This window comes from Juglans regia, chromosome 12 (genome assembly GCF_001411555.2).
Source record: "Juglans regia cultivar Chandler chromosome 12, Walnut 2.0, whole genome shotgun sequence".
Taxonomy (NCBI): Eukaryota; Viridiplantae; Streptophyta; class Magnoliopsida; order Fagales; family Juglandaceae; genus Juglans; species Juglans regia.
Genome location: NC_049912.1, coordinates 30,328,441 through 30,349,082, shown reverse-complemented (window position 1 = coordinate 30,349,082; position 20,642 = coordinate 30,328,441). Strand labels below are relative to the sequence as shown.

Sequence of the window (20,642 nt, the reverse complement as noted above, 5' to 3'; positions counted from 1 at the left end):
TTGATAATTGGATCAATTTAGAATTGAGCATAACATATCATAAGTTCTTCTTTATTTACTTTTATATTATTTTACTTTTATATTATTTTCCGAAATCTTAGTAGTTTCTCATCTCTATATCATATAAAATATATTCCGTAATAAAATCATTAACAAATATTCAAATATGCAAGTTTAAAGAGTTCGAAGGATAAACTCGTAGGAGTAGTAGTTCAAAAAGGTAATGATACCTTGCACTTCTTTTGCTATTTCTTTAATATCTAAATATTTTATTTTTCTTTTAGTTCTTTGAATTTAGATTAAAAATCGTAAAACATAACCTTCTTGCATAATATAGAAGAAAATAAATTAAATCAATTAACATAATCATCTAATTTAATTAAAAATAAATTCAATTTTATAAAAATTGATATTCTTTTACTCATTGAGATATTTTATAAAAATTGATATAAAAATTTTAATTAAATTACATGATTAAGTAAGAACATCATGTTGAGATATTTTTACTCTAGAATCAAATAGCAAAAGGAAAGACCCTCCTCAAATGTGTAATATTCCTTTTATTTATAATGTGCAAGTTTGCTTTAAAAGAAAAAAGGAAATAAAATAATTAAATAGTAAAAAAATAATTACCCAATTCAAAAACCACTCCATTTCGTTGACTTTTTTGCCGACAATAATTGACAATTGTTGTCAACGTTACATATTCCTGTAATTCGGTCCCGACGATTTATGCGGCCCAGCCCATTGAATTCCGAGTAGTTTGCGCTAGAAAGGAAATGTTTTATGCGAATCATATATTTATTCAATTTTTTTAAAGAAAATATATAAAATTTGCATATTCTACGACGACAAAATTCATTTCTAACTTTAAAATCCAACGTTCAAAACTACTAATTTTTATCAAATAAATCCATCATCAACTCAATACTCAATATGAAATTAGTGAGTTAGGGTTAAGAGATTTAGAATTGAACATAACATATCATAAGTTCTTTATTTACTTTTATATTATTTTAATTTATTTTCCGAAATCTTAGAAGTTTTCTCATCTCTATTCTCTATATCATATAAAATATATTCCGTAATAAAATCGTTAACAAATATTCAAATCTGCTGGTGTAAAGAGTTCGAATGATGAACTTGTACGAGCGGTAGTTAAAAAACCACTCCATTTCGTTCACTTCACAACGAAATGGAAAATAAACAAATCACTCATTTTTACAACTCTTCTCAATTTATCTCATTTAATCATTACAATTTTTCTAAATTTTCATACAAAATAAAATAAACAATTCTATTTTTTCAAATTTTAAAATAAAAATAATATTAAAAATATATATTATAATACTATTTTATTTATTTTTTAACTTTCATCTTAACTCATCTCATTTACGAAAACAAACGAGTCAATGATTTGGATCCCACAGATTTCTGCGGCCGAGCCCATTGAGTTTCCAGCCCTGGTTTAGGCTGGTAGTTTGCGCAAGAAGGAAATGTTGTTGGACCACGAAAGGACCAAACATTGACAGAGGAGGAGACATTCATAGATTTTACTGAACTACAATTTCATTAGTTGATGAATGAAAAGACTAAGGCAAGTCCAACCATCATCCACAAATGATTTGAGTAAATCCAGAGACACTCCTATACATAACTAGAAAGGCTAGATGATGATTACATGAAAAGAGACGTACACGATGCTATACATGATCTGGAAACCCAACAAAGGTTCCTTCTTGCAACGGTGTTAAAGATAGGGCCAGTGATTGTGAATGGAACACATCAGCCATGAAAGAATGAGTACATGCACGGATGTATTAAGTATACAAGCTATTGTATGTACATATTCATATTTTACTCAATAAGTTAACAATCTAAACAATTGCTACCTGCAAAATTTTGCCAAGGCCTCCTGAAAATGAGGAATTCAAGTGGGAGATTCAGCGAGAAGAAGGGTATGCCACCAGCCGCAAGAAACATTTTTAGGAATACAGCCATCAATAATGACTTGAGAAGGAATGTTGCGGTCGATCACATCTCCCAAACCAAGCTGTTACATGCAAACATGGAGTCTAGATTAGTAAAACTTTAGACTGGTAATCAAATAATGTGAAGCTAGATTCTGTCATTTCATATGATACAAAATACAAAAAAGATGGTATTATATTAATGCAGTGCAGTGCCCTGCTAACGGTAGCTTGATGATTGATAAGTCCAAGCATTATACCTGGCCATATTTGTTCCATCCCCAGCAGTAAACTTTCCTATCGTCTTCATGAAACAGAGAAAGCAAGTCAACAGATGCATCAGTAAAAATGAACTTTTGAGCATCAATTCATATGAAATTAAAATTCTCACACGATCTAAGTCTAATAAACTACATATATGCAGTGCGACTTCATTCTACGACACGGTAAAAAAGGAATATACCAATCAAAGTACTACCTTGATCTTTCACCGTTTCAACATATAATTCAGTTTTTAATTAGTCCAATTTTTTAGCAGCAATACAAGCTTAAAAGAAAAAAAGAAAAGAAAAGAAAAAACAAGTAAAAGAAAAACTTTTCCCAGTAAAGATCTTTCAAAACAGTTGCCTAGTGAGTTGTATTTGTTCGGCATTCTGTCTATTCAATAATAAAATTTATAATTAGCTGAAATTTACTAAAATGAGACTATTGATTACCATAAACTTGTACACGACTTTGCCCATTCGAACTTGTGTTCAGATTCCCCAAAAAATTATGCTCAGTCTAGTGGCTGACAAAAATGAAGTGAATACAGTCTTGGACAAATAACTACATGAGGTAGAAACAGATGTTTATCACTGAACAACTCAAGAGAATGACATATAGGTTCGTGGAAGTTTCATTGGACTCCACACTTGGATTCAGTATTGATATGTGTCCAACGAGCACACCATAAGTTATTTCCCTTTGCCCTTTTTCCCCAATTTGGAATGGTGGTGTACATATGTGCAAAGCTGAAGTCCGGCAGTGTTCAAAATTGCACACATAGAATCTCATGGGTCTGAGGGTGGTTCTTAGTCAGCACTAGCAAAAGGAATAATGGAGGCCTACAGAAGTCCGGGGTGGCATACCTGTAATTAAGGCACTGTGACGTGCCCCACACGATAAAATTTTTGCATGCATATTTTCCTGGCCTGGAACATCCAATAGCCTTGGCAGGGTCTGGTTTAAAAGTGCAAATAATAAAGTTAATCGCAAAAATTCCATTCAAGGACAATAATTTCTCACAACATAAAAAGTAGAGCATTGACATGGTGGTAACCAAGAAATACATATTGTTAAATGACCAATCGTCTAAACACTCTTTTACATTTGGGCTAGAATCCCCTTTAGTAAGTCAGTCTGATATGTGAAATATATTGTGGACATGGGAGTAAGGTCAGAATTCGAACTAAGGACTAGTAATATGAGAATATTTATATCATTAACAGTCTGTGGACCATCTCCTACTACATTGTGAGACAGCTAGAGTGTTATGGAATGAGGTGTTCAGCAGACTGAAGTTGGCTTGGGTTATGCCCGCAACAGTGGTGGTAGTTCTGGCTAGCTGGATAAATCTAAGAGGCATTCAACAAATTAAAACTGTGGAAGATTGCCCTATATGCATCATGTGGTGTTTGTGGCAGGAGCAAAATGATCAGATGTTTGAAGGCAAGGAGAGATCAATGGAGGAACTAAAAGCTTTATTTATTAGAACTCTATGTACTTGGGCCATAGCTGTTAACTTTAATGGCCTTGATTTACATGATTTTCTTGTCTCTATTGCGCCTGCATAGTTGGGGCATACCTTTGTAGATCTTTAATCTAATGGAAAAAGGTAAATTTAGACATTTAATAAATATGAAGAAATAACATCCTTAGCTCCTAATTTGTGTTATTGAAGCCATCAACATTCTAACTTCACCAGACAAAGGTAAGAGTTAGCTTATAAAAAATCTGAAAAAGGATAAAGATATGAATACAAACTAGTATGATCTAGTTGCGCCATTGACTAGATTATCAAGGTAAGAATCTAAGCTTTCATGGTACAACTAGCATAGTTGGGTTTTTTCCAAGAATTTTCAATCTAGGAATCTAGACCCCCATATGATGGTACAATAACCAAATTCGTGTGATATGATGAGGATATAGTTGTCTCTCCATTTTAGTGAAGGAACTTACAGAATCCAAAAACCAAAGAATAGATTATTATACCTCGGCTTGTTCACCACCAGTTCCCAACTGCCCGAACTGATTCCCACCAAATGCATACACATCACCGTCAGCAGATATACAGACTGTGTGCCACAGTCCTGCAGCAACACCCTCTATTCGGACACCAAGTAAGGAAGACACGCAGGTTGGGCTTAACTCATCATCTGTACCCCCTTGCCCACACTTTGACATAAAAAACATGACAGAGCAAACAAGTTTACTCCTTTATCATGGCTAGTCAAAACATAAAGCAACAAAGAGAGTAAAAAAGAGAACATTAACATAAATATAGTAGATTATCCCCCAGAATGAACCTCATCTTGAAAATCTAAAGTGCCTTTTCTCCACCATGTTCAACTTTGCCTACATGCTAATCCAGAAGAACAGCCAAGAAATGGGACTCAACTACTTTCCCGGGAGAAATATGATGATTAAATGTTATACATGCCACCTGAAGTAAAAGAGAATATACGTTGTGTGGTTTTGCATAATTTTGAAGCAAAAATACAATGATTTTCACGGTCAAGCAGCCAAATGTTCAAGTTAGTGAAGTTATTTCACGAACCACTTTTGCTTTGCTTTAGACTCTATTGAACAAGTGGATAAATAGGATCCTGCTGGCCTGTGCATACGAATTTTCACTCAAGATATAGGATTTCACTTATCCTAATAGAAGTGTGCCTAATCATTTTGTAGAAACATTAAATTAATAGTACCCCATATCAGCCAAAGCAGTAGATGGGAATTCAATACAGTGGTTTGTACTTTATATCAACTAACAACAGAGGTAATAAGGTTGCCGGAATACCACTTAGTAATGGCAACTAAGAAGAGACGGCAATCTCTGACTAAAGTGATGCTAAAAGAAATCTTCAATGAACTTGTTGCACTTACATACGTTAGCAGTAAGCTTCAAAGAGCTCACACTAGATCATAATGCTAGGAATTTATGACACTGAATCCCAATAACTATTTATTTATTAATCTATGTTCTCATAAGTGACATGATGGATCCTCTTAACATAAATATAACGTTAGCTAGAACTATGAAACATTTTGAATCACAAACATCATACAGCACAGCAAATTGCTTCATTGAAGACAACAATAAACCTAAGAGACATATTCAGACAAACTACCTCAGAAAAAGTAAAGCATAGATGCTGATAAATTATTTTTGATAAGTAGATGCTGATAAATTATTATTAAACCAGGAATCAGCATATTTTGCTGAAAAAGAAAATGAAGTGCCACACTAACAATTTCAACAGGAGAGAACACAAGGCACAAAAGCATTCAACAAAAAGAACTCACATGTCCAAAAGAACTCACCTGTCCATACATTCCCCAACCAAATGCAAGTAGCGCTCCGGCATCTGTAATACAAGTAATGACATATGGAAAATGTCAGTACATTACAAGTTAACCAGTTTCAATGGGCAAACAAAAACAAATTTGGCATTGCAGCAACTAGAACATATAGGTAGTATAACATATTAGATGAAGCATACTAATATTTTTTTTTTATAAGTAAACGATAGTATAAATAAGAATAGGCATAGTCCAAGTACACAAGAAGTTATACTAGAGTTAAGGCCTATCTAAGTTGCTGTAAAAGAAACAAGGAAATCATGTACATTTAGGCCATTAAAATCTACAGCTATAGCCCAAAGCAGTAAGGTACGGAAAAATAAAACTCGAAGCTCCTCTAAGGTCCGCTCCTTATCTTCAAATGTCCACTCATTACGCTCTCGCCATATACACCACATAATGCAGCTAGGAACCATCTTCCATACAGCTTTGATTTGTGGAGGTCCATCTGGTATTACCCAACTAGCCAATAATTCCACCACAGTAGCAGGCATCGTCCAGTTTAACCCTATGCAACTGAACACTTCGCTCCACACGGTACTAGTTATCTCACAATGTAACAAAAGATGATCCACTATCTCCCCAGCTTTCTTGCACATACAACACCAATCGGGAATAATTACTCTACGCTTTCGTAAATTGTCGGTAGTCAAAATCTTACCTAGGGCGGCTATCCAAGTGAAGAAGAGTGCCTTAGGGGGTGCCTTATTCCTCCACAATTTTCTCCAAGGGAAATGGGTATTCTGAAGTACAGTAAAGGACTTATAGAAGGAACGCACCGAGAAGATACCCTTACCTGCTGGTGTCCACCACAACTTATCACCACACCTTCCATTCGGCTTCATAGTATACACTAATCTGAAAAATGCCTCAAAACTGTCTAGTTCTCAGTCTTGGGCTGCTCTATTAAAGAGTATATTCCAATGAATTTGATCCCCTGAACGAACCATGAGGTTCGCCACCGAAGCTTCTTGGTCTCGTGCCACTCGGAAAACCATAGGGAACGAGTCCATGAGTGCCTCTTCCCCACACCAAATGTCCCTCCAAAATTTTATACGAGTACCCTCCCCCACCCTAAATTTAGTATATCGAGAAAACATCCCCCACTCTCGTCTTATGTGTTTCCAAATCCCCACACCATGAGACCCATTCCCTTCACTAGAGCACCAGCCCCCCCATACCCTGCCATATTTGCAATCAACCATAAGTTTCCAGAGAGCTTCTTCCGGTTCAATAGTGTACCTCCAAAGCCATTTCCCAAGAAGTGCCCAGTTAAATGTTCTCAAATTCTTTATCCCCAACCCACCTGAGGAAATTGGTCTGCACACCTTATCCCAACTGACAAGGTGGAACTTGAATTCCTCTCCCAGTCCACTCTATAGAAAGTCACGATATAGTTTTTCAATTCTCGCCGTCATACAAGCTGGAATTGGAAATAAAGATAAAAAATATGTTGGTAAGTTAGAAAGAGTGCTCTTGATAAGGTCGCCCTGGCCTCCTTTCGATAGATACAGTCTCTTCCACCTTGCTAATCTCCGTTCTATTTTCTCAATAACTGTATCCCAAATAGCTGAAACCCGTGATACAGCCCCCAACGGTAACCCCAAATATGTCATAGGCAAAGAAGCGACCTTGCACCCTAGAGTGTTAGCCAGATGCCGAGAATTACTGATGTTCCCAACAGCCACTAACTCTGACTTATCAAAATTTACTCTTAGCCCTGACGCTACTTCAAAACAAAAGAGAAGTGCCTTCAAAGCCTGAAGTTGGTCTTGCTCTGCTTCACAAAAGATTAGTGTGTCATCTGCAAATAATAGGTGAGATACCGAGATCAAGCCCCTATTTGAATCACCCACTAGGAATCCAGACAAAAACCCATGACTGACCACCGCCGATAACATCCTACTCAAAGCCTCCATGATGATAACAAATAAAAGAGGGGACGGGGGATCTCCCTGTCTTAGACCTCGTGAGCTGTTGAAAAAGCCCTCTGGGTTGCCATTGATTAAAATTGAAAATCTTGCTGTTGAAATACACCATCTGATCCACTTACACCATTTCTCCCCAAAGCCACATCTCTTCAATAAATACAAGAGGAAGTCTCAGTTCACATGATCATATGCCTTCTCCATATCTAGTTTACAGATAATTCCTGCAACACCAGACTTTAACCTACTATCTAGACATTCATTGGCGATTAAGACAAAATCTAAAATTTGGCGACCCCTTACAAAAGCATTATGTCGCTTTGAGATTATCTTACCAATGGCCATCCCTAGCTTGTTTGCAAGCGACTTGGAAATTATTTTGTATACCTCATTAATAAAGCTAATTGGCCTAAAGTCCTTCACTTCCGATGCTCCAGTCTTCTTTGGAATCAGAACAAGAAATGTAGCATTTAGGCTTTTCTTGAACTTCCCCGCCATAAAGCATACTAATATATGAAACTCAATTGCAACCTACTGTAGATTTCAAAATATATAAAATTTAGTTGCCAACCTACTGTACATTTTAGTTCAACTCCCACTCATAACTCGTCTATAGTCATGATAGATAGATTTGGGAGATCTTCATTCACTTTTTATACGCTACCATATATTAATTAAAATCATGCAAAATTTTCAAGTATTTCGATTCTCTCCAGCAAATTTGAAAGTTCTCTTATCATTTTTTAATATTAACACTATCTCTACAAATTCTTTCAGAATTGTATGCTATTATAATCTTTCAATCAATCTTAAACTGAATTCACTCAAGAAAAACAGTCTCTTTCTAGAGTTCAGAATACAGAAACCTCTACATATGCTTAATATGAACAGGTAATCAGATGAGTTCAAACTCCAAACTAATAATACCAGAATTGATCAAACACAAAAGCTCATGACATTATACTTAATGGTACAACTACTTCATAGCCGCACCTGTGATTACTGCACTATGTCGCCCTCCACAGGCAATGCCCTTCACATAACTTCCCGGAACTCTAAAACCCTGTCCTTCAGAACTCATGCTCCCTCTAGAGAGTAATATGGATCTATCTTTTCCACAAGGAGAGGACTCTATGCAAGGTACAGGATGAGGAGAGGACACCATACGTATCCGTGAACCCAAACCGAGCTGCCCTTCACCTCCATAGCCCCAACCCCACACCTGTCCGATATCTGAAACTACGGGAAATCAGTATCATATGTCTTGCTTTAAATGATTGATCTTCCACTTCAAATTTCATACTGCATACCAACCTAGGTACGATAACCAAAGTACTAAAATAAAAACGAAATAGAAAAAAAAAATATGCATCAAAACTGAGGCTATTGGGCAAAAGCTATTGAGAACAGAGTTAAATTACCAGATAATGCTAAAGTATGGCGCCCCCCGGCAGCAACCGTGGCTATCCTTACTCCAGGGCTCAGCGTTACAAGGCATGGCGATGCCGTGAGTGTTTCATCACCCGATGATGAACTTTCAGCTGCTTGCTTTGCTGAAGATATTCTTCTTCGTTTAGTACTTTCTTCTCCACCTCCTCTAGCATCAGTACCAGATAGCGTTCCACCGGTTGTTCGTGAGCCTTGAGAGAGAGGGCCTACTGTCAGAGAACCACTTTGAGTAGTCAGAGACAAGGAATAGAAGGCTATCTCCATTGTCAAGACCCATGATAAGGATGCCAAACTGATAGTACCTTGGTCTGTCAATGAACACTGCCTCTCAAAAACATCCTTTTCGAAGCTACCCCGCAAAGTTGGGTCTACGAAGACCTTTCCAGAGGGAACACACTCCTTCCATCCCCATGTATAAACTTCTCCACTCTCTGTATTTAAAAAACAACACAAACTCTTTAAGTGGCTCCATGCAGCGTAGATTACACAGAGAACTACATGACATAGTTGAATGATTTGCTTCTACATATCAATCAGTTACCAATAGCTTGAATACGTTGGTTGTCTCTCCTATACTTTTTGTCAACTTCGTTTGCAAACTTTGGCATCATTTAATGTCTCTTCTGTACATTTTTTGTCAACTTCGTTTTGCAAACTTTGGTTTCTTTTAAGAATTTACATATCAGAAAATTAGTTATCAATTGCTAGGATGCTTTTGACAGCCTGCAGATGACAAGCAGAAATGCTTTTAAGAAATCAGAATTACCTGTTACTGCAACACAATGTGCCCAACCTGCTGCAGCTTTCACTATCAAAGCCTCAGTTGGAAGAGGGAAAGGCTCCGGAGTTTCCTTCTCAGTTATTAAAATTTCCGTTAGTTCAGCAAACAAACAAAGAAATAATGATTAGTTAAAAAAGAAAATTTCTACTTGTAACACCGCTGACATGGCAGAAATCAAGCCAATATCTTTTGATGGATGACCTGACAAGCATATCAATGCATGTCATGTAAATTGCATTATGCGGATGTTGCCAAGTTTTTACGAGTAGGGGGACTCGTTAAAAATTTGTAAATTAGAGAGTTAAGAGCAATTGCAGTACCCCGTGCTTCCCGGATGTCACATAGCTTTGTCCTAGATCATCTGTTGAACCCCAAGTAATGAGCTTTCCGGACTCTGATTGAGAAAGAAGGGTCAGGAAAGTGCAACTAAATATAACAAATATAACTTGGGTTTTAAAGAAGCTAGAAATTTATGAGAACAGCAATTAAAGACTCAACTACGAGGAGGACAAATATATCACTTTGTACTTGAAAATTATTTCAAAATAAGTATTGAAAAGCCCAGATATTGCAAATCCATGTCTGAGGGCAATTCTAGCAAGAAGAATTTCAAAGTGCCCAAAAATGGTGCTCCAAAGCTAATAGAGACGGAAAGATCACATCCAGTAGGACGGACATTTTCACGGTTTAATATTCAAAAGAGATGCTTTTTTCATAAAAAAAAAAAACAAAAACAAAAACAAAAAAACCACCAAAAATAAAAAATACAAATACAAATCACTCCGCTTGGAATCAAGTACGAGGCCACAATTGTTTTAAAGAGGGAAGACTTTATATTTGAAAGAAAATAAGTGGAGGAACTAGGAAGGAAAAAAAACGTAATATTTCAATGTCCCAAAACCAAAACGAAGTAGATCGCATGCGCTCCACGTTCACTTTTTCCTTCCTTTTGCCACATTATCTCGGCAACCAAACAGAATCAAATGCACCAATCAACCACCACTGCTGCTATACCAAACCAACCGACATTCCCAAAGCCAGTGTCCAAAAGAGAACCAGAATCTTCAAAAATAAATTAAAAAACGAAAATCAAATAGTGACAGACTGAAGAGCATACCAGATATGGCCATGGCAAATCCACAACCCCCTCCACAAACATCCTTCCAGGAATCCCCTGCAAAGCTGATGGTCGCCGGAACTCTAACTGCCACCGGAGATGTCAGCGGCAACCTCTGTGGCAAAGCTCCCGGAAGGTAACCCCACATGTACACTAATTTCCCCCTAATCTCCTCTTCCATTTTCACAGCCTCGTCGTCCCCTTTACCCTCCCCATTCATTGCCTTTAACCAGGAAATTAATCGAAAGAAAAAGATACGAAAACAATGCTTTTGAAGGCTAAATTATCTTGAGGTTTCAGTTTTGGGAGAGAGAGAGTTCTGAGCTTGGTCATTGGTAGACTTGGGAAGGACTCTGTACAAGGTGCCCTAACATTTCGGCTCGCTTGGTGGCTGGTCCCTTAAAAGGGGCCGTATCATTTTCAGGGACATGGGGATGCCACGTAGGATGCTCGCGTGGGTTTATGAACACTTGGCAATATTCTGACCGGTAGATGGCTCCGACATTGGTAGCCAGAAGTTTCTGGAGGGTGGCCACAGTCCCACCCCGAACTCTAGAGGCCAAGCGCGGGTGGATGTCGTGTCCGGCCTCATTCCTTGCCACGTGTCGGCCTCGGACTAGAACCCCAATCATTGACGTCGACAAGTGTAAGGTGGAGGATGGGAAGGTTTCTGTATTCTGAAGTGTCGTCCAAGTCACTCGTGGGGCCCTCTGATTAATCAAGTTTTTTTTTTTAATGTAAAATGATATTTGCGTGAAATATGTAAGTGTATTTTATTTTAAAAAGTAGTAAATATAAAATTTATGTGAAGAAAAATTAAATTTTTAATAATAAATTTTATATCTTTTAAAACGATTATACAGAATAAAAATGACAAACATGTCTCTTTTCCTTCATTCAGAAGCATTGCTCGTCTGCGACATGTGTGTGTTAAGAATGCTGGCCGTGACGGTCTTTCACGCCCATGAATGGCACTATCTAAAATATCGGGAGGGGGGGGAGGTTAGGACAAGAGACAAGACGTACGTGCAGACTCATTTTACTTAATTCTTTTGGCTAATTCGCATGAGCCATTCATGCATTCTCAGGTTGCGTTTGGATGTTGAAGTAAGTTGAGTTGAAATGATAAAATATTGTTAGAATATTATTTTTTAATATTATTATTATTTTAAGATTTGAAAAAGTTGAATTGTTTATTATATTTTATGTTAGAATTTAAAAAAATTATAATAATGAATTGAGATGAGTTGAAAGATGTTTCTCATCCAAACGAAGTCTCAATCACTTGAGTACGTACTTTTTTTCGGCCAAAAAGACAATGTCAATAAATAAATAAGACAGACAGTACTTGACTTGAGTTCCAATGCTCTATACGGAAAGTTCATGGAACATTTACAACATTAGATTAATGTCCGAGTTAGTTTTTTTTTTTATATATATATATATATAATAGAAATAATCATTAACCTCGTAATAGATTACAAATAAGTTTTGTCAAGCTAAACAGCCTTTGCAACACACATTGAAACAACTTCCCATCACATCTCAATATCTTCAACCTTCCGAGCATAGTGTGCAAGTCGATATGCAACCTCATTTCCCATTCTTGATACATGTTGAACCTTAAATTTAGTAAAAAGATGAAACATATTCTACACTTCTGTCAACAGATTCTCAAGACTTGGAAAAGAAGAAACAGCTTTTCATATAAACAAATTTTCAAATCACCTAATTTTGAGAATACGTTTCGTGAAGTAGTTACTAGCTCTAAACTGAGATTAATTCTCCGACAATAGAACAGTTTCTTCTCTTTTGTGAAACATCGAGCGGCAATGAAAAAATTCAAAAATAAAAGGTGCACGTACGCAAGATCTATCTAGCCTCCTGAGTATCTATCTCTTGTTTGAACTAAAAAAAATTATTCTCATCAATCACTATTTAATATCTTACACCTCACATTTTATGAAAAATATTATCATATTTTATAAAAAAAATATTATAAGCATAAGGTATAGAAATGAATAATGATTGGTACATTACATTCTTTGATAACAAATGGGAAAGAGAGCTGCACCAAATTTTACTAATATTGATAAGTCTCAATCAAATAAATGCAATCGGATTTTCAGCACCTAAATAATTATTTTCCAGATATATTGGACGGCTGAAAACTACATGGCATATTTTTGGTGATGCATTATTGGACAGATAGTCTCAACTTCTCTGAGTTAGGATTAAGACGTGTGTATTTATTTATTTTTTTTCCAAAAAAAAGGATTAAGACGTGTGACTTTATGGGTTTAAATATATATTTATTATAAGAAAATTAAATATTTGTGATGGATTATTTACAATAAAAATAGACTCATTTTTATAAAAAATAACTAGTCACAAATAAGTAATTTTCTTATAGTAATTAAAGAAGCTTAGCTTGTTCTTTGTCAAGAAATATAATCATCAACCCAAGTTTATGGAGGAAAGGCATAATAATAATAATAATAATAATAATAATAATAATAATAAATGGCATGAAATTCCAGCTTCACGATTCATGATCAAGAGTTGGATTATGGAGACTCAATTTAAAAAATACTCTTCTTATAAATGATTGATTTTTTCCAAAATAAGTTGAGAGAAGTTCCTCCATTTTAATGTGTAAATTTATCAAATATCTTTCGAGAATATAACAAGTGCGTACCATTTTAATAGTCTAGTCTACAAAATGTCAAATGTCTTTTTAATACACGATTGAAAGGCCCTTATCTCGTGATTCGTCAAAATTAACTATACTGGCTCGGCCTTCGATTGGACTTCGGCCGGTTCATTGCGAAAACTGGCCCACAGTCCAGCCCAAAAGAACAATCGACAAGCATCACAATTTAAAAAAGGTGATTTGGATAAAGTGGAAAAAAATTGGAAGCCACTAATAGTTTTAAGTGGTGTATCGGGTACGGATCCGTGTAGCCACTCATTCGGCCAATTTCTTGCAGAGCGCACGAAGCAACTACGTTTGGGCCTCATGCACCACATAACAGGGTGCCCCAATTATCAAAACGGGAACCATCATATTCAGCAACCCTGCCGTTAGGAAGGCAGGCACAATGATTGTGTGAACAGTCCCATGATGATGATCAAGTCCGTGGACTTTGCTCACATTTAAGGTGGACATCACCCTGAATAATGATAGGCCTCTCCGAAATCATTTCAGTTGATTGCTTTGTTTTTTTGTTTGGTTAGGGTGGTGGATGACCGTACGTACGGTACGAGAGGGGCCCTATAATTTGAGTGGTTGATGATGCTGTGTTTTGGAACATCGCAAGGTGTATGTATAAGATAACTTTGTGCTCAATGTATATCGCTGGAAATGTTCTCTCAAATGTGCAGAGTTGGGGCCCCATTAAATAATGTATGCAAACTGTTTCAGCTCCGCAATCATGCATTCGAAGACGGGTGACTTGTTTTGGTATCCGGCAGATCGATCGTGTGGTTAGAAAATAGGGTGTAATGATTGTACGGAATGGGCCCTATAATTGAGAGGCTGATCTTAGACGAGTGTAAAATCAAATGTCCGGTTGTGTTTGTGATCCCACAGTGAGTATGGATGATTGATGATCAGGTAGACCTTGGGTAATACGTGTTGATCGTGTGCTTTAATCTTGGGATACAATTTGTGTAGCCTACAATCGTCTAGGATGGGGGTCCCTTAATATATCTTTTTTGTGTAGGTGATGAATCTCCATGGTAAGGGGAGCCTTGCGCCTTGGGCTTGGCTCTCGCATACCACTAGTTAAACTAACAAAGAGAAATGTTGCAATAAATAGATTTTAGAAAAGTAAATTTATAAATTAAGATATAGTAAATTAAATTATAAAGTAAATATAATATATCATTTAAAGTCACGTCAGTTTGTGGATTTAATTTTATTGAATCGTTTTATAGCTACAATACTTCTCTTAACAAAATGTGATCGTCTTTATTTTCAAGAGAGTTGTTAACATCGTGTTTAGCATGCTTTTGGGCTAGCTTTTGACAACTCAGATATTTCGAAATGGGCTTGCAAAAGATGAAGGAAAGTGCAACAAAGAGAGAGCGGCCTTGGGGCATGGGGAACTTCTGATGTCAAAGTTAATAAGTATTTTTGAAAATTTGTAAATAATTAAAGGAGTCTAGGGATCAGAGAGATATTCTCGTACATGAGATTTGTTATTTATACTGTAAGTCTAAGGGGACAGATCGTGTCTATCTCCCATAGAGTTCACGTTCTTCGTACTGTTTCCTGTGTCAGGGTCATTTAATGTGGCATGACTTTGTTACGACGTCATTAATGTGACATGTAGTTTGGGCAATGGTGCCAATAATGCGGCATGGTTCTCTGGTTTCCTTCTCCCAAACAATATCCTTAGTAGTCTGTTGATGTATTTCCTGTCAGAAGATCAAGGTTTCCCGCACATTACGCCTACTATGCGAGCGGGCACTTAAGAGTTCGACACTACTTGAGGGGCTTTCAGATCGACGAGTCTCATTCCTGCAACATCCTTCCTCCTGCAAGTTGCGCTTAGAGAACCCCATGGGCCAAGTTGAAGACTGTTAGTCCTGGGCCGAGCTTTTGGTCTTGATTTCATTAGTTTTCATTCACAGGTTTGTTGGGTTTAGTGGGGGGAAAATCTCCTTACAAGAGCGTTTAACTTTAACTCATTTATAAGTTATTTATCTTTAATGGAGGCTAATTTTTTTATTAATATCTAATTATTAATTAATACCAAGTAAGTTTTCTTTCCTAACTAAATATTTCTCATCCTATTAATGATGAGAGTAATATCAAGCAAGTCTAGGTGTTGATGGTGGTGGCACCATGACCGGAGTGGTGGTGGCTAGCAAAGCTACATGTAGTTTAGGAAAAAGGGAGATGAGCTATGCTAGGAGTCTAGCCTACGACAATTTTCCTACTGTTTTCGTTATGGGTTTAAAATTGCGGATGCCCTCTTGAACTGCCCTTGAACAAACACTCGCCTATATGGCTTTTTTGGGTCATTGGACTTCGTGTTTCACAATGAGCTAAAATCATATGCTTCGACACAAGTAATTAGTATTGACAAAGTTGGATTATATTTCGTTTTTTTTTTTTTTGTTTTGCCATCATCATCATCAAACGCTAATAATAATTTTTTAATCTCGATTATTTTTGTAAATGAGATGAGACGAGACGAGACGAGACAAGCAGAATTAAAATAAAAATTAAAAATTAAATAAAATATTATTAAAATATTATTTTTAATATTATTTTTATTTTAAAAATTAAAAAAATTAAATTATTAATTTTATTTTTTGTTAAAATTTGTGAAAGTTATAATGATTAAGTGAGATGAGATGATTTAGTAAGTTTTGTAAAAATAAGAGGATATTTTGTAAAGATACCCATCATCTAAAATAAAAGTTACAAAAAAAAAGTGTACAAAGCAGTTGTTCATTTATCATTTTCTAATGATAGATCATCGCCAAGTAAATATTGGGGGTAGAGGGGGGATTGCACGAGCATTAACTGAGAGGCACAAGAGAACCCTTTCAAAGTGGTGTCAACGACGGATGAAGACCTTAGATGGAACCTGAAAGGTTTGCCACGCCAATTAACTAGCGGGGGGGAGCCATGACCGTTCTGTTATATTGAGAATAACGGAAGGAGGGTTGCTTTGCTTAATAGAAAATAACACGACGAAGCCGTACGATTTGCGGGAAATGTTCAAAGGCACCCAAACTAATTTACTCGATAAAGTGCTGGCTAGAGAGAAATTTCACCTTTTGGAAAGAACGCATGAACTTTGTATAGGGGCTGACTAACTAAAAGGAACACTATGAATGACTGGAACGTTATGCATAACTAGGATTCTCTTTATGGGAGAACTTTCAGGCTTACTGGTTCTAAAGGCACCTACATGTAACTATCAACTACAATCGCCTCCTTAGGCACCGGCCATTAGGATTAGCCGATTCTGCTTCAGCCCCATCTGCTGCTAGATCCATCCCGAACGTGCTGCTGCTACTCCTCTTCCGATTCGATAGAGAATTTGAATTCTCATCTATCGATGCAAATGTTGCCAGCAGCTCTGACAACAACGTCGGGCAGCTCTCCTCCAAGTGCCTAAATGCTTCAGACTTCATTACCGCTGCAAACAATGAAGGATATTAGTATTTCAAGACTTCAACATACAACACAAAGACAATGGTTATGTACAAAAGTAACAAAACCAAGATATTTCTCTTCACAAAAGAATGTGACAAGTGTGTTTTGGCGACCATAACGTTAAGTGTAATTATAAATTTTGATGAACCAAACAGGAAAAGGATGTCCACGGTTACCATGTCCTCAAGATAAACATCAAATCATGCAATTAAATAAGAAACATTCTCTTCATCCAAATAAATTTTACAAAAGTATCATCCAAACTTCTTCCATATTGACTTTTTGAGAGGAAAAAAACATTGTAAAAACAAACCTTCGTAAATGATTTTGAAAATATTCGACATGTTAGCTATTATGCATGAAGAAGCATAAAGCAGAACCATACTTGAAATTGACATAACCCGAGAGTTTGCACAGCATTCCTACGGATAATACACACCTCCCAAGTTTTCTGGATTGGCAGTGAACTTTAAACAGATGGCCTTAAGCTGTGGACAGTGGTGTTGCTCGGCTAGGGCAAGTATTGTCGCCACTGTGTCGATATTAATTGCTTTACACAGTTCTGATTCACATAATAATTTCAGTCGATCCAGATTATATAGGTCAGCAGCAGCCAACAGATGCTGCACCATGACAGTGGACGAGCAAATAGTTGTCGTGCTCTCAACTTCGTCTACATCGGGAAGTTTGTCTGTGTAGATAAAGAGAAGCATCGCCTGAAAAAACAGATAGCAGGGCCAACACTTTTTCAAACCCCAATAAAAACATTTCTCAAAAAGTTCTTCAATTGTAACATTTCTTTAACAGTGCCGCTTTCTCAAAAGATTTTCTTGAAAGTTTCTAAACTTTTGGGAAAAGTTTTAAAGATGGGTATAGCATTGTGATAAGAGGAAGCTATGTGATCAAGAAGCCTTACCTTGAAGATGAAGGCATCAATGTCCTTTATGACTAGTTTATCTATGTTAGGATTCCCAACAAGTCCAAAAAACTGAGCTCTAAATACAGGAGAACGAGCAGCAAGTATCAACTTATGAGCTTTGAACATTTCATTGCCGACCTGAAAAACTACGTCGCAACCAACTTTAGATACTAGCAAGTCTTTAAAACCTCGACCCATATCTGACGGTGGTACAGAAATGGTACGTAATTTTGGGCACTCAAGATGATTTGTGACAACTCCAACCTTGCAGTACATTACAAGGCAATCATCCTTTAAATAATCAGAAGCTTCTAAAAGATTTCTTCTAAAAAATCGTTTGTATCCCCTGAAATGCAAGTGTAACAACAGTATGAGGAAAAACGTAAAGCTTCCCCCCCCCCCCCCCCCCCAAAAAAAAGAAAAAAGAAAAAAACACAGCTGGAACATCCAAAGTTATGGGCAATATGTGCAAATAATATTAATTCATGCATAGACATCAAATTAGTTATGATAACCCAGGTATAAAGTATTGGTTTACTATTTGGAATAAGAAGTGCTACATCTACAAACCTTACAAAAACAAACTTACAAACTGATGTGACTCGATGTGAGGTATCATGATTCATATCTAATTTACAATAAAATGAACTTTATAATTTGACGTACCACATCAAGTCGCATCAATTTGTAAATCCCCTTTTGTAGATTTATTTGTAGACCAAGCATTTCTTATATGTAATTACTGATTTACTATACCCAAAAAAAAATTAATTGTTGTTACAATGGGAACTACTGACTTTTAAACATCATATCATGAGTAAAACAACTAAAACCAAGGAGTTCTGAGTATGCGTCATCCATTTTTTCAATGCATCCTATTTTCATGACTTGGCTTTCCAATTTCAATCTCTCTGAAATCTCAATACAACTCTCTATTTTTGTTCAAGACTACTGATATAAAATAAATGTTCAAGGCTTCCCAACTTTAGCAATTCCATCAACTGACTTCTTCAATATAGGATTTTTTTCTATGTTTTCCACATCTCTTTCCTTCTTGTATCTCCCATTCATTTTTTCATCAACTGAACAAACTAACATTTTTTATTATCTCAAGACCAAAAGAAAGTTCGGAGAAGTGGCTAGTCTCTCCAATTGATAATATCCTGGATTCATTTTAATTCCAAATAGGAATATCAGTAGCGTAATTGCTTGAACGAGTGTTTCTTCTATCGTAGAACGGACTTCTTTGGAATACAACAAACAGACGCAATTTAAACACATAAACTCATCACAATTGTGGCAGAAAATATAGAATCACACTTCTCCCATCAAACGCATTCCCCACACCAAAATTCCAATTCCCATATCATAATCCACCTCAGAAGCAAAGGTCTATTACTCTCTCACAAACTCAGTCTTAAACTCACAAACATCCACCAGTCTCCTGAACTATCATAAAGCCCTCTGATTGAAATCAATTTGTCCCAGAACTCGACCCTTATTGTTTTACAACGGCAGATCCCTTCCTCTAAAGGCCTGTTCCCAACTCGCAACGCACCAAAATTAACAATGTAAATAATAACAACACCAAATCAACCAAATCAAATTAATCCATTACCACATGCTGCCTCTGTATTTAAGCGTGTAAGGCCCGCTCTCCAGAGCGCGTAGGAAGTGGCTGTGCACCTTGTTGTTTCCGTTTCCGCTCTGGTCCAGCATCGACAGCTCGAACAAAGCCCTCACGTCCACGCCGTCGCTCGCCAGCGCAATGAAAACCGACACGTACATAGAGTTATCCTCTGGATTTTTACCGTCGGGGTAGAAGTAAATCGCCCATTCGTACCCACCCACCGTGAACGTGTCGCTCATTATGTACTTCCCCACGCCCATCCCTTTGGCCAAAGAGTAACCCTGTACGGTGAATCGGTGAGACCCGTTCACCGTCTCGCTTAAAAATATGGAGCACGAGCTCGTGTCATCGCCGGGCTTGAAATTCGCCGCGGAAGCCATCACCGCGCAATTCGCAACATATATTGAGGCGATTTCAAAACTACTTGAATTGAAAGAATTATAGGTAGCAAAATCCAATGCTGGAAACGAACAATTGCACCACCTATGAGAATTAGGGTTTAGCCGGAGAAGAGCGAAAATATGATGTGAAGGCAGAGTGAGAAGAGAAAAGGTCGCGGCGATTTTATGTTTAACGGGCCCGTTGTAGTCTAGATGGTCTATAAATACAAGCTTGCTTTTCTTTTCTCTTTTTTATTTTTTTGGGACGGCTCTTGTATTTGATATTCATTGGAGAGATACAAAAGTAGTTTTAACTCTTACAGTATAATTTATGTATTGCCCGTCTCTTCTACTTGACTGACTAGCCATCTAGCATTCCACTCGTGCGGTGGCCCGTGGGTGTTTGGGTTAACTACTCGACCTCCGGTGGTGTCTTCGTTCGCACATCCCTCTTTGGGTCGATCGGGTCCAATCCAAGTCAACCAACTCACATGGAATACCGGGTGAGTTTTAACCAAGCTGATCACTTAAAAGTTACATTTAGTTCTAGTTTATTTTTAAAAAATATCTCATTTCATTTTATCTCATCTAATCATTATAATTTTTTCAACTTTCAATATAAAATAAAATAAAAAATTTAATTTTTTTAAATTTTAAAATAAAAAT

At 36.8% G+C, this 20,642-nt stretch overlaps 2 protein-coding genes across 9 annotated transcripts; both read right to left on the bottom strand.

Moving 5' to 3' along the window:
* Nucleotides 1–1,551: 1,551 nt before the first annotated feature.
* LOC108983350 (ultraviolet-B receptor UVR8-like) lies at nt 1,552–11,258 on the bottom strand. Of its 7 annotated transcripts, none has more exons than XM_035683155.1 (11): nt 10,870–11,258; nt 10,073–10,146; nt 9,738–9,822; nt 9,274–9,402; nt 8,944–9,177; nt 8,516–8,755; nt 5,556–5,599; nt 4,224–4,406; nt 3,101–3,191; nt 2,231–2,274; nt 1,552–2,053 (listed from the first exon to the last, which is right to left on the bottom strand). In XM_035683155.1, exons 1-11 carry the CDS (start codon nt 11,087–11,089, stop codon nt 1,931–1,933), a joined length of 1,467 nt encoding a protein of 488 aa, XP_035539048.1. In that variant the 5' UTR covers nt 11,090–11,258; the 3' UTR covers nt 1,552–1,930. The 7 variants fall into 7 exon arrangements, with proteins under 7 accessions (XP_035539048.1, XP_018810495.1, XP_018810491.1 ...); XM_018954950.2 differs by having other exon boundaries at nt 8,944–9,180; nt 10,870–11,243; XM_018954946.2 differs by having other exon boundaries at nt 5,538–5,599; nt 8,516–8,761; nt 8,944–9,180; nt 10,870–11,232.
* A 5,405-nt stretch (nt 11,259–16,663) lies between these two features.
* Nucleotides 16,664–20,282, bottom strand: LOC108983352 (BTB/POZ and MATH domain-containing protein 3-like). 2 transcript variants are annotated; one of them, XM_018954951.2, is made up of 4 exons: nt 19,585–20,282; nt 17,964–18,312; nt 17,487–17,763; nt 16,664–17,030 (listed from the first exon to the last, which is right to left on the bottom strand). In XM_018954951.2, exons 1-4 carry the CDS (start codon nt 19,974–19,976, stop codon nt 16,813–16,815), a joined length of 1,236 nt encoding a protein of 411 aa, XP_018810496.2. In that variant the 5' UTR covers nt 19,977–20,282; the 3' UTR covers nt 16,664–16,812. The 2 variants fall into 2 exon arrangements, with proteins under 2 accessions (XP_018810496.2, XP_018810497.2); XM_018954952.2 differs by having other exon boundaries at nt 16,947–17,030; nt 17,433–17,763; nt 19,585–20,205.
* Nucleotides 20,283–20,642: the final 360 nt, after the last annotated feature.